This window comes from Capra hircus, chromosome 22 (genome assembly GCF_001704415.2).
Source record: "Capra hircus breed San Clemente chromosome 22, ASM170441v1, whole genome shotgun sequence".
Classification (NCBI taxonomy): domain Eukaryota; kingdom Metazoa; phylum Chordata; class Mammalia; order Artiodactyla; family Bovidae; genus Capra; species Capra hircus.
Genome location: NC_030829.1, coordinates 39009767 through 39025167, shown reverse-complemented (window position 1 = coordinate 39025167; position 15401 = coordinate 39009767). Strand labels below are relative to the sequence as shown.

Here is a 15401-nt window from a genome sequence, read left to right as displayed (position 1 = left end):
CACCCTGCTTATGTAACTTATATGCACAGTACATCCTGAGAAACGCTGGGCTGGAGGAAGCACAAGCTGGAATCAAGATTGCCAGGAGAAATAACAATAACCTCAGATATGCAGATGACACTACCCTTATGGCAGAAAGTGAAGGGGAACTAAAAAGCCTCTTGATGAAAGTGAAAGAGGAGAGTGAAAAAGTTGGCTTAAAGCTCAACATTCACAAAACGAAGATCATGGCATCTGGTCCCATCACTTCATGGCAAATAGATAGGGAAACAGTGTCAGACTTTATTTTTTTGGGCTCCAAAATCACTGCAGATGGTGACTGTAGCCATGAAATTAAAAGACACTTACTCCTTGGGGTGGCTCAGAGGATAAACATCTGCTTGCATTGTGGGAGACCTGGGTTCAATCCCGGGGTTGGGAAGATCTCCTGGAGAAGGAAATGGCAACCCACTCCAATATTCTTGCCTGGAAAATCTCATGGATGGAGGAGCCTGGTAGGCTCCAGTCCATGGGGTTGCAAAGAGTCAGACACGACTGAGCAACTTCACTTTCACTCACTCCTTAGAAGGAAAGTTATGACCAACCTACAATAGCATATTGAAAAGCAGAGACATTACTTTGCCAACAAACGTCCGTCTAGTCAAGGCTATGGTTTTTCCAGTGGTCATGTATGGATGTGAGAGTTGGACCGCGAAGAAAGCTGAGTGCCGAAGAATTGATGCTTTTGAACTGTGGCATTGGAGAATACTCTTGAGAGTCCCTTGGACTGCAAGTAGGTCTAACCAGTCCATCCTAAGGGAGATCAGTCCTGGGTGTTCCTTGGAAGGACTGATGCTAAAGCTGAAGCTCCAATACTTTGGACACCTCGTGCAGAGTTGACTCATTGGAAAAGACTCTGATGCTGGGAGGGATTGGGGGCAGGAGGAGAAGGGGACGACAGAGGATGAGATGGCTGGATGGCATCACTGACTCAATGGACGTGAGTCTGAGTGAACTCCGGGAGTTGGTGATGGACAGGGAGGCCTGGCATGCTGCGATTCATGGGGTCGCTAAGAGTCAGACACGACTGAGCAACTGAACTGAAGGAGGCAAAAGGCCTGCACTCTGAAAACTGTTAAGAAAGAACTTAAAGACAACAGCAACAGATGGAGAGGGATAACAATATCGATGCTTCCAATCCAAGAACATGTTAAAATATACCACCCAGGTTAATCTACAGATTCGGTGACTCCCTATCAGATTACTAATGGCATTTTCATAGAACTAGAACAAGAGATTTTTTAATTTGTATGGAAACACAGAAGATTCCAAATAACCAAAGCAAGCCTGAGAAAGAAAAAAGCTGGAGGAATCAGGCTTCCTGACTTCAGACTATACTACAAGCTACAGAAATGTAGACCAATGGAACAGGATACGAAGTCCAGAATAAACCCATGCATTTAAGGTCAATTAACCTACAACAAAGGAGGCAAGAATATACAATGGAGCAAAAACAGTCTCTTCACTAAGTGGTGCTGGGAAAACTGGACACCTACATTTAAAAGAATGAAATCAGAACATTCTCTAACACCATACACATGGACATCACCAAATGGTCAGCACCAAAATCAGACTGATTATATTCTTTGCAGCGAAAGATGGAGAAACTCTATACAGTCAGCAAAAACAAGACCGGGACCTGACTGTGGCTCAGATCATGAACTGCTTATTGCCAAATTCAGACTCAAATTGAAGAACATAGGGAAAACCACTAGGCCATTCAGGTCTGACCTAAATCAAATCTCTTAAGATTAGACATTGAAAAAGTGAAAGTTGCTCAGTCATGTCGAACTTCGCAACTCCATGAACTGTACAGTCCATGGAATTCTCCAGGCCAGAATACTGGAGTGGGTAGCCTATCCCTTCTCCAGGGGATCTTCCTGACCCAGGGATCAAACTCGGGGCTTCTGCATTGCAGGTGGATTCTTTACAGGTGAGCTACCAGGGAAACCCAATGATTATACAGTGGAAGTGACAAATAGAATCAAGGGATTAGATCTGACAGATTGCTAGAAGAACCGTGGACAGAGGTTCGTAACATTGTACAGGAGGTAGTGATCAAAACCTTTCCCAAGAAAAAGAAATGCAAAAAGGCAAAATGGTTGTCTGAGGAGGTTTACAAAGAGCTGAGAAAAGAAACAGTCATGTGTAAATGTGAGAGCTGGACCATAAAGAAGGCTGAGCGCCAAAGTAGTGATGCTTTTGAACTGTGGTTTTGGAGTAGATTCTCGAGAGTCCCTTTCACTACAAGATCAAACCAGTCAATCCTAAAGGTAATCAACCCTGAATATTCTTTGGAAGGACTGATGCTGAAGCTCCAATACTTTGGCCACCTGATGCAAAGAGCCAACTCATTTGAAAAGACCCTGGTGCTGGGAACGATTGAAGGCAGGAGAAGGAGGGAACGACAGAGGACGAGATGGTTGGATGGCATCACCGACTCGATGGACACGAGTCTGAACAAACTCTGGGAGACAGTGAAGGACAGGGAAGCCTGGCTGCTCCAGCCCATGGGTTACAAAGAGTCGGACATGACTGAGCAGCTGAACAACAGCTAACACCATACACAAAAATAACTCTGAACAAATTAAAAACCTAAAGGCAAGACCAGACTCTGTGAAGTTCTTAGAAGAAAACATAGAACAACACTCATAGAACAACACTGACGTAAGTCACAGCAGTATCTGTTTTGATCCATCTCCTATATAATGGAAATAAGAAACACATGAGACCTAACTAAACTCAAAAGCTTTTCCACAAACAAAGGAAACCACAGACAACAGAAAGACAGCCCCCAGAATGGGAGAAAATACTTGCAACTCTGTAACCAGCTAGGAATTAGTCTTCAAAATATACACACAGCTCATGCAGCTCAACATCCTAAAGCAAACAACCCAGTCAAAAAGTGGGAGAAGACCTAAATAGACATTTCTCAAAGGAGACATACAGATGACCAGCAGACACATGAAAAGATGCTCAGCACCGCTCATTATTAGAGAAATGCAAATCAAAGGCACAGTTAGGCAGATCTCACACCAGTCAGAATAACTTGCCTTTATTTTTTCATCCACTTCCAAAAGTCTTACAGGCTTGAGTTGCCATTATTCCAGGATTAATGTATATTCAAGCTTTAACTCTGTTTTCCTTCCTGCCGTAATAATTTTGAAAGGAAGCTTCACTTCCTTCATAGTGACAGGGTTTTTACCCCTGCATTGCCATCTCGGTTATGATTTTTAAAACATCGCATAAGCAAAACAACAATAATGGTAATTATACAAAGTAGTTGCTTTCAGCAATAATTATATGAAGTAGTAAAAAGTGTAATTAAGTGGCAAAAGGCCATAGGTATTATACATACTGATGATAGAAGGAACCCCAGTGTCTCTTCAAATGAATATAGACAGAGCCACTTAAAAATATTACTGTATATTGGGAAATTGCTTTCAATTGTTTGAAGCATTGACAGAGGAAGATGAGAATACACTGTAACAGCTAAGAGTTAAAGCACTGTTACTCTCAAGGGGGCCCTTTAAGAAAGTGGCAAACTACCAAACCAGTGAATTTATATACTATTCTTGTATTAGCTAAGTTATAAATTACCTGCGTCGCTTTTCCACCAAGTCTCTGTAATGTGAAGTGCAAATGCATGAGACTTGACAAACCTCCTTTAATCCTGCTGAATTCCTACACTTCTAAAAGAGAATGGCCTTTTTCAGTCTTTCAAGACTGATACTTCAAAGTATCTGTGCATTTGATTTGATTTGACCTACTTTCTAGTCATGTTTAAAGTCTTATTTTGTAGGACTTTCCTTTTATTTAGATACTTATTTAAGAGTGGCTAAGTATTAAGGAAAGACAACCCAGGCAAAGGGCAGAGTAATCCCACATGGAGCGCACACTGCATAATAAACCACATACTACCTGACTTTCCTAACTAATGGCTAAGGTTAGCTCGAAAGGGAGAAGGAAAAAAGTTTCACTAGAACAAATTAAGCAGAGATTAAAAGGTTAAACGTTGAAAAACATTAATACAAATGATTGGGGTGGAGGAGGTGGGAAATCCTAGCTATGCTATAATGAGAAGGTAAACTCAGTTCATTTTAGAATCTGAAGAAAGACAACATAATGAACAAGAAAAAAATAATACAGTGAATCAGAGTTAAAAGAGCAGTCATCATTCTAAAGATTTAATGAAATGAATCAGAAACACTTATTATGAAATTGGAACAAATTAGAGGCTAATAAATGGAAAGGATAAGAGACGGGCTAGTAGTAGAATGGGCAAAACTACAATTAGACTCAGATATGGAAGTCAGATACAGAAGTTCTGACATCGATCTAAGGGATGATCTATGGAGAGAGAGATGAACGAGGAAGAAAAAAAGCTGAAAAAAAATCATGGCCTGAAGATTCTGTAATAACTGAATAAAGGGATGAGATATTAAAATGAATTATCAGGATACAAAGAATAGTAACATTCAGAGAAAAGATCTGAAAACCACAGTTAACAAGGCTGGTCCAGCAGTGGCCTATAACTGTAATGTGCCCCCATCAACAGAGGAATGGATAAAGTGGGACACATCCACAGTGGAATACTACGCCTGCATTAAAAAGAGTGAAACAATGTCATTGCAGCAAGATGGATGGACCTAGAGAACATCATACTAAGTGAAGTAAGTCAGAGAAAGACAGATACCATATGGCATCACTTATCTGTGGGATTTAAAATACGGCGCAGATGCACCTACCTGCAAAGCAGAAGCAGACTCACACATACAGAGGTCAGACGTGTGCTCGCGAAGCGGGAGAAGGGGCGTGGGGGGGGTAGATGGGGAGCTTGGGGTCTGTGGATGCAACCTATTATACAGAGGACAGATAAACAACATGGTCCTATTGTATATTCCACAGGGGGCTTTCTGGCATAAACTCTCATGGAAAAGAGTAGGAAAAAAAGAATGTATACGTGTGTTGAACTGAGTCACGTTGCTATACAGCAGAGATTGTCACATTATAAGTCAACTATATTTCTAAAGTTCTATTTTTTTTATGTAAACATTTCTAAATTAAATACATAAATGTTAAAGTCTGTACCCAAGAGAAGGACATTCCAAGTATAGGGGCGAGAAAGACAAAAGCAGGGACAGTGGAAGAAACGCCGTATATAGTCGAGGAGCTACTAGTAGTTCAGACTGGGGGGAGTAAAGACTGCTTAAACACCTCGACCATCACTGAGAATCTCTTCAGATGATGAGTCACATTTAAACTTCATTGGATTTTGAACTTACAGTAGTTGTCACTTTAAGCTGAAATAAGGATCCAGGCTACGGTCCATTACTCAGACTCAGTACTGCCCCACATTGACCATGGAGTCAAATTGATGACCAATTTTTAACACAGAGGCTCTGATAGTTACTTTCAAAACCTAACAGGATACACACTCAGAGGGGGAAAAAATGTATGTATCTATATATACATATATATATCCATATATTGGAGAAAATATTAAAAAAAAGAACAACTGAGCTTTCAACTGGAGAACCCAGAAAAAGAACTAAATAAATCCACAAAATGTACTAAGAATGAGAGCAAATAGTAATGAAATGGAGGCAAGGATGAAAGTGAAAGTGAAGTCATGCCCGACTCTCTGCCGCCCCATGGACTGTAGCCCACCAGACTCCTCCATCCATGGAATTTTCCAGGCAAGAGTACTGGAGTGGGTTGCCATTTCCTTCTCCAGGGGATCTTCCTGACCCACGGATCAAACCTGGGCCTCCTGCAATGCAGGCAGATGCTTTACCATCTGAGCCACCCGGGAAGCAGATCAACTTTATTGCTTAAATTGTATTAACAAGAGATACAACTCTGGAAAATGGTGAAAAAAGCAGAGAAGGCATAATTTACCATGGGGGAAGGAAAAAAAAGTCTCCCACTTAACCTGTAGTCCTCAAATGTTTTAAAAATTGTTAACTGTGATAAGATGATGTTTATTTTTAAAGTCCTTATCTTTTGGAATTTTACACTGATTTATTAATGGATAAAAAATCTGGGGTTTGCTTCAAAACACGTGTGGCAGAAATAGGCATGAAACGCGAGCAGCTGCAAGCTGATGATTGTTGTAGTTTAGTGACAGAGCCATGAGGGTTACTATACTTTGTATTTTGCTAACAGGTTAAAAATCGTATAAATGTTTTAAAAGAAATGAAATAAACATTTTAAACTATTTATAATGCTATACCAATAAATTGTTAAGCCTACCTAATCATAATAAACGATACTTAGGGAACATATGGTACTTACCAGTCTCTGATCTGAGCCCCCAATGTGTATCAGCCGCAGCAAAAAAAAATCTCGTCTCCCAAGCTATGACCCCAGTTACTTACCTGGATGTACATTGTTCATTCAACCTCAAAATGGGGATATTAATAGTACCTGGATTTTTCTGAGGATTAAAATCATTGGCACATGTAAAGTACTTACAAGCCTGGTATATACAGTTTTCAACCTGTCTAGGCCCACTGCGTTTTGACCAGGCTACACTTGTTGCACACAGAGAAAACATGTAATGTCACCTTGATTAAGAAAACAGACAAAGCTAACACCAGAATGGAAGGGAACAGTGTAAGCCATTGTTACTTACTTGAATACAGGTACAAAGATCTGAAGAAAATGCTGTCGAATAAAACCCAGTGTGTTAGATTGAAAGAATTACATACATCATTTAAAAAGATTTCTCCCAGAAATACAGAGCTAGTTAAATGGTGCCAAAAAACTGTTCTCAGTGAATTCAGGACTTTTTTTTTATAGGTGTTTGAAAACATACAATAAAATGACACGCATTCATTATCCCCATCCCCAAAAGAAAACACTCTCAAGCAAACTTAAAGTCAAAACCATTCTCTTTAACTTGCTAAATGTTATTTCTCAGATGCCTATAGAAATACTTCTATTTAATATTAAGAAAGTAGATGCTTTACCATAACACAATATGGTAACTCTTTACAGTGTCAGAATGGGAGACTATTGATATCCTATCAAATGCAGTAAAAGCAAAAGATGTAAGAGGTATAAAAGAAAGACATAATTGGCGTTATTGGCGGATGATGGTGTAGCCAACTAACCTAGAGAATCCACAGATTGTTAGAACTTAAAAAAAGTTCTAGAATCTACAGATTATTAGAACTTAAAAAAAAGTTGTACGTGGCTGAATACAAGTTCACCATGTGAAAAATCAATAACTTCCCTATATATAGCCACTGAAACCAAACACTAATGTCCTAAAGAGAGGCCATTCTTTGGAATAACAGAAACTACCTAGGAATCACCCTAAAATGACATTGGGGAAGACTCTACAGAAAATTGGACTTTCCTGGTGGCTCAGTGGTAAAGAACCTGCCTGCCAGTGTAGGCAACACCAGAGACGGGGGTTTGATCGCTGGGTCAGAAAGATCCCCTGAAGAAGGAAATGGCAGTATTCTTGCCTGGAGAATCCCACGGATGGAAGAGCCTGGTCAACTGTAATCCATGGGGTCCCAAAAGAGTCAGACACGACTTAGCAACTAAGCAACAATATGCAGAAAACTGTAAAATCTAAGTGAAAACTATAAAAGACCTGAGCAAATGGAAAGAAAGAGATCTTCATGAACAGAAAAGCTCAAAAAGAGGTCTATTTCCTCAGATCTACTTAAGATATTCAGTGCAGCCTAACCAAAATCCCAACAACTATTTATATTCCTTGACAGTCCAGTATCAGTTAATATAAGGTAGAATGGGATGAGGTAGGAGGGTAGAAGTGGAAATGAGTGTACAAGTGAAAAATGCAAATACGTATGTCTGAAGCCCTAAAAGTGGAACAGTGACTGTACTGCTAGCAGCCAAGACTGTTGTATAAACCTGCTTCATCAAGTGTCAAAACTACTAAAAACCTAAGGGAATTTAAGCAACTGTGGGGAAATACAGTATCAAAAAACAGACAAGCAGATTAAAGGGCCAAACCAGAGAGTTCAGAAATAGGCCTGTATATGAGAATTTGGCAAATTATTAAAAAGGCAGCCTAAATCAATGAGGAAAGAGGAGACTGTTCACTGTAACATGCTGGCACCAGTGGTTATCTGTTGGAAAAATGACTAAAATGAGACCCCTGCCTTACATCAAAACAAGAATAAGATTCCAATGAATTAAACAATTAAATGTAATGAGGTAGAAAATTGTAGGAGAATATTTCTTAAATACTGGGGTCAAGAAAGCATTTTGAAATGGCCTGATGAAAATACCTGCTACCCTTTCTAAGCCTTTTTCGTGCCTGTGTGTGAAGCAAACAGAAACATATTTTTCCAAGAATTTTATAGAAGGTGGTCATACTTGGAAAGTTCCACTTCCATGCCAGAAATAATTACTAAATATGAAACTCACTGTGAAAATTTTCTGACTGCCTTTTGGGCCATAGATTTCCATTTTTATTCAGATTCTGAAAGTTCAGTTTAGCCATTTGGAATTTAAAAAATAATTTTTTTTTCCAGAGCTTTTTGCCTCTTCCTACTTATCTCATAGCCTCCAGTTAAAATCCCCATATTATTTTTCCTATCGTATCACCCAACTCCTCCCTCACGTCAAATCTTATTGCCCTTGCAAGTCTAATTTTGAACTTTTCAAATTAGACATCAAGTGAAACAACTGATGATAAACCAGTCTCAAAAGAGGCCACGTTATGAACAAGTATCACCTTTATGCTAACCTTAAAATCTCTTCCCTTGTCAGCATTTCATTCATTTTTGTGTTCTAGAATAGGTATAAATTCAGGCTCCCTAGCGTCTACAGAAATATGTGACGGTGACTTCATTCCAGTATATTCAGTCTTTTAGTGATCCTGCAATAGGTTTTCCTTTTGTTGCCCCCAAGGTATGGCGCGGTTTCAGCAGGAATGCTGTGTGCTCTTACCACCTTGTCCCAGCAACTGGAGAATGAAAATGCCGTGGATGTTTTCCAGGTTGCAAAAATGATCAATCTGATGAGGCCTGGAGTATTTACAGACATTGTAAGTACTGTGCTTATTTGCAAAACCTGTACAACATCAGCTGAAACTCAGCCTCATCCTGTTCAACAGTAATTCTCAATGGGGGTGAGGGTGGAGTAATTTTGCCCCCTAGGGGATGTTGGGCAATGTCGGAGACCCTTTTTATGATCACCACTGGGGATGGGGTTAAGTGAATGGAGCCCAGGGATACTGTTAAACATACCACAACACCTGAGATGGCCCTCTGCAATAAAGGATTCTCTGGCCCACATGTCAGAAGTGCTAAGCAAACAAACTCTGCTTTCTAGAGTATGTCGTGTTTTCTGAAGATAAAGTACAGATTTCTTATTATCTTAGTGGACCATTCCAAGGTAAGAGATGCAAAGGACACAAAGCAGGTGTCGGTTTTGATCATAACGGATTCCACAGATGATTTTGTAAGTTTCTTCAGGAGCACAGACATATATTCCCATGTCTCTAGTGTATTTTTCACAGTTAGATTTTTAATCAGTACTTTTACCTGCAATGAAATGAGATGAAGCTGTTCTTCGGCTCCAAAACCATCTTCCTCTCGTTTTCCAGGAACAGTACCAGTTTGTCTACAAAGCGATGCTCAGCTTGGTCAGCACTAAAGAGAATGGAAATGGCCCCATGACAGTGGACAGAAACGGCGCCGCTCTCACCGCGGACGAGTCGGACCCTGCCGAGAGCATGGAGTCGCTGGTGTGACTGGAATCGTGAAAGAATGCTTCATTTGTAAACCTTCTGAAGACTGAGAACTTTCTTGAGGCCTTTTTTTTGCCAGACTCTAGGTCTAGGTTATATGATAACCCAGTTACTTTTTACACTGATAAAAGTTTTGATATTTATTTTTTGCCATTTTATGTCTTAATGGTATCCTACTGAGCATTTGCACCTCTGTTCATTTCCCACAGTGAAACACGGTTTTACTAGTTTGCACTGCCTGATCAGTGTTACTGCCTATAATCTGATACTACAGCAAACCCTGACGTGACATTCCACGACACCATACATGCTACTTTTTAATTCAGTATAGTGAAGGTCTTTGTTATGACAGTGACTCTTGATTTTTTTTTTTTTTAATTATTACTCTTGCTAAAGCAGCTGCATCCTCCTAGCAGGCAATGCTGTCCTCTTCCTCAGTCCTCTCCTATTTTTTAAGGCACTGCTCAGTACTTCTGTATGCCTTCTGTGTTTTAATGGAGTGGATGAGCGCTGTTTTCTTTTTAAAGAATAGTGGCGGCGGGGGGGCTCCTCTGAAGGCCTGTCCATGTCATGGCCTTGAGAGAGTCCCATTTGTGATGGTGAAGGTGTCCATTAAGAAACAAGAAGGTTGAAGAGTCATCTGATGTGAACATCACTTCCTAGTTTCAAAGTTATATTCCTAGCTTTAAAAAATGCCCAACTGTGTCAAAATAAAGGATATCTCTATATTACAGTTTTCACAGTAGCTATGTGGACAGTGTGTGTTATTTCCATTTGACTCTCTGAAATAGTTACATCCCTGCCCCCCAAATCAGGGCCATCTTTTACAAAAGAGAGATGGCAATATTTTACGTAACTCCAGTTATGAAATCCTTTAGTGAGTCTTCATTAATGCCTCATGGTTTATAATTTCATACCTCTTGGCAGGTGGAATAATGCAAATCTTGGCAGGTGTATAATTTTGAAAGTAGTCCTAATATTCCTATTACTCATATAGCAATCTAATAAAAACTACCTATAGAGTTAACATTCTTACTTTCTTTTCTTTCCTTTCTTTTTGGCCAAATATTTCATGGTAAAGCTCGTTAACTACATGTATTCTTCTACTTAAACTGAAAATATTGTATTAATTAATTAGCAAAAATTCTTGGGACTATCTAGGTTCCTCCGCATGGAGAAATCTGACATGGAGAGAGAGAATTAGAATCTTGAGTGAAAGGTAACAGTGACATTTTGAAAGAGTTCTTAAGAGTAGGACATAGCTTTGTATGCTTTTGTGTATTTTAGCCTCAAAAACAGGTTCACTTCAGTAAAAGAGACTGCTCATAGGGACACAGAGCCCAAGGAGGCAATTTCCCAGAGCCACATTCACCCTGCCATCCATCATGGGGAAATCAGGAGCATTCACAAGAAATTTCAGTTCAGCAAGTTAGAAAGATAAGCTACTTACTGAGATCTGTTTCTTCTGGTGCATATTTGCTTTTGACAGGTGACTTCTGTCAGAAGTTAAGCCATCACCAGGACTGAGCCTGGGAAGAGGAAAAGGGTTTTGGTTAATTTTTTTATGTCAATAAACATCAACCAACAGGTCACACTAGCTGTGACCATACTTTCTGGCTAGGCATTAAAACGTCCGTGAATGATAAGCAGCACGGAGACTCTGTTTGTCCTGAGTTGATTTTCTATGAAGTTTGTCGGAGCAGAGCTCAAAGGACCAAAGCTGCTGAGGCCTCCTGGCCCGGGATTTCTAACACACGGGCCAGGTCAACCAAGTTTTCATAAACAACATAACTTGCCAGGATTCATCTCATCTTCTCATCGCGCAGAGTCAGCCACACAGGGTGGTCCACTGTTCACGGACTGTGAGCGCTTGCTTGAGGAAATGTGAACAGGAGAGCCCAACCGTGAGTGGTGGAGGACACAGACTCGTTCACCGTCCCTCCGCTCCCATCAGAGGTGACGTGCGGAGCCTCTGCCTAACACTTGAGGGAGAATCCTGACCTCACCAACACTACCGCCACGGGCTGGCTGAGGGAGACCAGGAAGGGGAAGGTTTCAGCACGGTTTCACCTCCGCATGGCAAGAGCTAGGTCACTAGTCCATTACGGAGCTCACTTTAGCTGTAGAGTGTTGACATGAGCTGACTGTCCTCAGTGGATGGCACAGTGGACCTAACTTTCAGAAGCAACATGCAGGTTGGGGCTTGTGGTCCCTCTAATTTTTTCAGGACACATGGCAAGTATTCCCTTCTGTGCTATTGTTGAGTCACTCAGTCGTGTCCGACACTTCGCAACCCCATAGAATGCAGCCCGCCAGGCTTCCCTGTCCTTCACTATCTGTGCTATTACAGAGGGCCCAATTCATGGACATTCATACCCTCCAATTCTGTGACCGTCTCTTCCATGGGTATCAGAATCATGATAAAAGAGAGAAATAGGTTGGAGATAAAACAGAAACGTCACAAGGATGGCTTAGAATTTCTCTGTGAGCATTCGAGTGCCTGTAGTGGGCCTGAACCAGTCTACAAACCCTAACCCACTGAACCACAAGCAATTGCGGTTTGCCCATCTTGCCAAAAGGGTCCAAACACACTTCGTGGAGGATAGTTTTAGTCAGCAGTTCCTCCCTTTGACTATAGAGTGTATCCTATTATTATTCATATGGCATTGGCAAATATACGCTTGTGTCTTTGCAGAGGCAAAGAGTTTCAAAGATGGTGTTTTCTTTGAGACAGAAGCACATTGCTTAACTAAATAACAAGGTTATTAGCCCATGCACTCAGGAGGAAAGGAAATAGCTACTGCAAATTACTGTGTGCTGCTATAAAAATAAGCTTTTAGAGTGTATGAGTTCTAGGTAAGCAGAAGGCACACATTCAAAATGAACTGCAAAGATCAGGACACGTGGCCATGCTGGACATCAGAGAAAACACACCTCACTGTGCCAAGAACTTTCCTGCATCTGAAAGTCACAATACTTTCATACTTTAAAAAAAAGTTTCCTTCTGAAATTCAAGATGATTAAGATGAGGTGAATCGCTTTTCCTAATTTTCATGCCTTGGAGCTTTCAGAGTCAATTTCAAGTTGAAAAGTCCAGCAAGGTCAGAGATGTTTATGGCATTTAGGGTCTGGAGGCTGTAGGTTTTAGCCCGGAGTGACATATCGAAATCAACAGATAACCTTAATTATTTTATAATGACAGCACAACTGCCTTGTTATGAATTTTCTTAAACGCATATATACTGTATTTAAAACTTAAAATATAGATACCAATTTACCAAAGACACATACTAATTGTAAGCAAAAAAATGTTAAAGAAACCCAAACTCATCATAATTTAGGAAATAATAATCAAAAACCTAGTTTGTCTTAAGAATCTAGCAAGTTATATTGGAAAATACATTTCCAACTCCAAGTCCTAAAGTTTATGTTCAAATGGTGCCAGTGAATTTTTATATGAAGGGAAAATGCCTGCTTTTTTTTTTTTTTTTTGAAACCGCTGTAATCTCACTTGCCCCTTTGCGCTTGCCCATAGCTGCCATCTAACATACGATTTCGGCTTCACTTATCTCTAGAAAGAAGGCATGCGACAAACCAGAAGGAGTTGTAAGAATGGTATTTGGCCTCTACTTTGTCTTAGCTGTTAAACTGTTTTTAGTATTTTTGTTAAATATTTGCAAAGGGAAGCATTTTCTACAGAGGATAATTAATTTCAAGAAAAATAATCTTGAGTTTTAAGAAATAAAACATCTCCAGAAAAGGAGACAAACGATTTTATAAAATGTCGCAACTCTCCAACATTTGGGGTAGTGACTCCTTTTTTGTTAGGACATTTGAAACTAGCAAGTAGCCATCGTTTCTTAAAAAAAGAAAAAAAATAATTCAGCCTTTGTGTGGATTCATGTTTCTTTCACTTCATTTTGAAATAGCGAAAATCATTAAAACTGTAAATATTTTGTTGCTTGGATAAGCATCTTCTGGGAACTTTGTATCTATGGTATATAATCATAGAATTTTATATTTTCATATAAAGCTAATTTTTTTCTAGTTTCAATTCTGTCATAGTTTTTTTTTTTTTTTTTTCCTTTGTGGTGGATATGTGAATTCAACTTTCTGTGTATTGAAGTAGCAAGAACCATCTTTGCATTCCAAAAGAATCCAACATGTGTTATTTCTTTGAGGCAGTGATTGTGACAGTTGGGTTTTCTTTTTTAATTTCATTGACCATTTGTGCAATAGGAATTAGACATAATTAGCCACACTGAATACATTTGTTGCATTGACCCATTTGGATAAAGTGCTGTTTTTGTTTTTTTTAATTTGTTCGGGGGGAGGGGTTTTGTAACCTGAAATTTTTCCCTTTTTTCTTCTGTTTAAAAGTATATCAAATCATTCTATTATAGTGTTATTTAATATGTAAATTGTATTGCTATACATAAAATAAAGTATGGTTTTTGATGTATTCATTAGTGCTGAGCATTTCTAAGAAAATACCTACATCCAATAATATCAGATTACTCGTTTCTTTTAATGGGTCACGTTTATACACACAGACCCTTGGTCTTAGTTTTCATGGTAGTAAATCATTATTAGGAGTCATCTTCACACAGGCAGAAAACCACAGAAATGTCTTTTCTGAGTTCTTCCTCCTTTAAAGAGTAAACTAATATTTCACCGACATGTCAAATGAAACTGTGCTCACTTTATGAACCTCCTGCTAAATTATAAGAATTATTGTCTTATCCAGTGTATCAAATAGATTTGGAGCAACTCCTCCCTCTAAATATTTACTTTGTAGAATGAGAGACATTTGTTGGCAAGACTTTGGGAGGATCTATGAAATACATACATAAGATCCTGTAACTGCTTCTACTGAGCGACATTTTGCCATCTCCAAACACAAGTCCCCAACTGGGCAGCTTGGGTCCACCATTCTCTGAACTTTGAGCAGCACTACAGGAATTCAACTCATCACTGTGGCTCCTATTTTTCTTTCCAGCAAGATAAAGAACTGATAGTTCACTCTCCAAAAGTAACTGGGAATTTGACAAACAGCATATTAATCCTTCTTGTGGTACCTACATCAACCCCTCAGTACAAAAGAACGGAACTCTACTGATGTAACCCTTTGTCTGTGTGCTCAGTTGCCCCGTCATGTCTGACTCTGTGACCCTATGGACCTGCAGCCTGCCAGTCCATGGGACTCTCCAGCCAAGGACACCAAAGTGGGTCGCCATTTCCTTCTCCAGGGGATCTTCCCGGCCAAGGGATCAAACCCTCACCTCCTGCATCTCCAGCACTGGCAGGTGGATTTTTCCCACTAGCACCACCTGGGAAGCCTGGTCTTCCTCAAACACCCACAGGGACTCAGTCCTGTCTATCACAGAGTACATGAGTGGTCACAGATGGTTGACCTGTAGATCATATTCCCTCCACATATTGAGGCCATCATCTTTATCGCAGTTACTAGTTTCTAACATCTAAAAAGTGGAAACTTTAACAGTAAGATTCAGATTTCAAGCTCTTTTGGAGAATGTGCATGGTTGAAACCCTAGGCTCCTGTTCTCAGTTGGGCATCAAGACCCGTAGAAGAGGAGCTGTCGCCCCTTCAGGTGAGGCGTGTTCT

The 15401-nt window shown here is 39.9% G+C and overlaps 1 protein-coding gene across 4 annotated transcripts in view; it reads left to right on the top strand.

The window, feature by feature from the left end:
• The window catches only part of PTPRG (protein tyrosine phosphatase, receptor type G), a 772648-nt gene extending 758366 nt beyond the window's left edge, over positions 1-14282 (top strand). For all 4 annotated transcript variants that reach the window (XM_018066932.1, XM_018066935.1, XM_018066931.1 and 1 more), the window contains 2 exons: positions 8935-9070; positions 9632-14282. In XM_018066932.1, coding sequence (XP_017922421.1) covers positions 8935-9070; positions 9632-9778 — 283 coding nt within the window. In that variant the 3' untranslated portion in view covers positions 9779-14282. The remainder of the gene's footprint in view (positions 1-8934; positions 9071-9631) is intronic.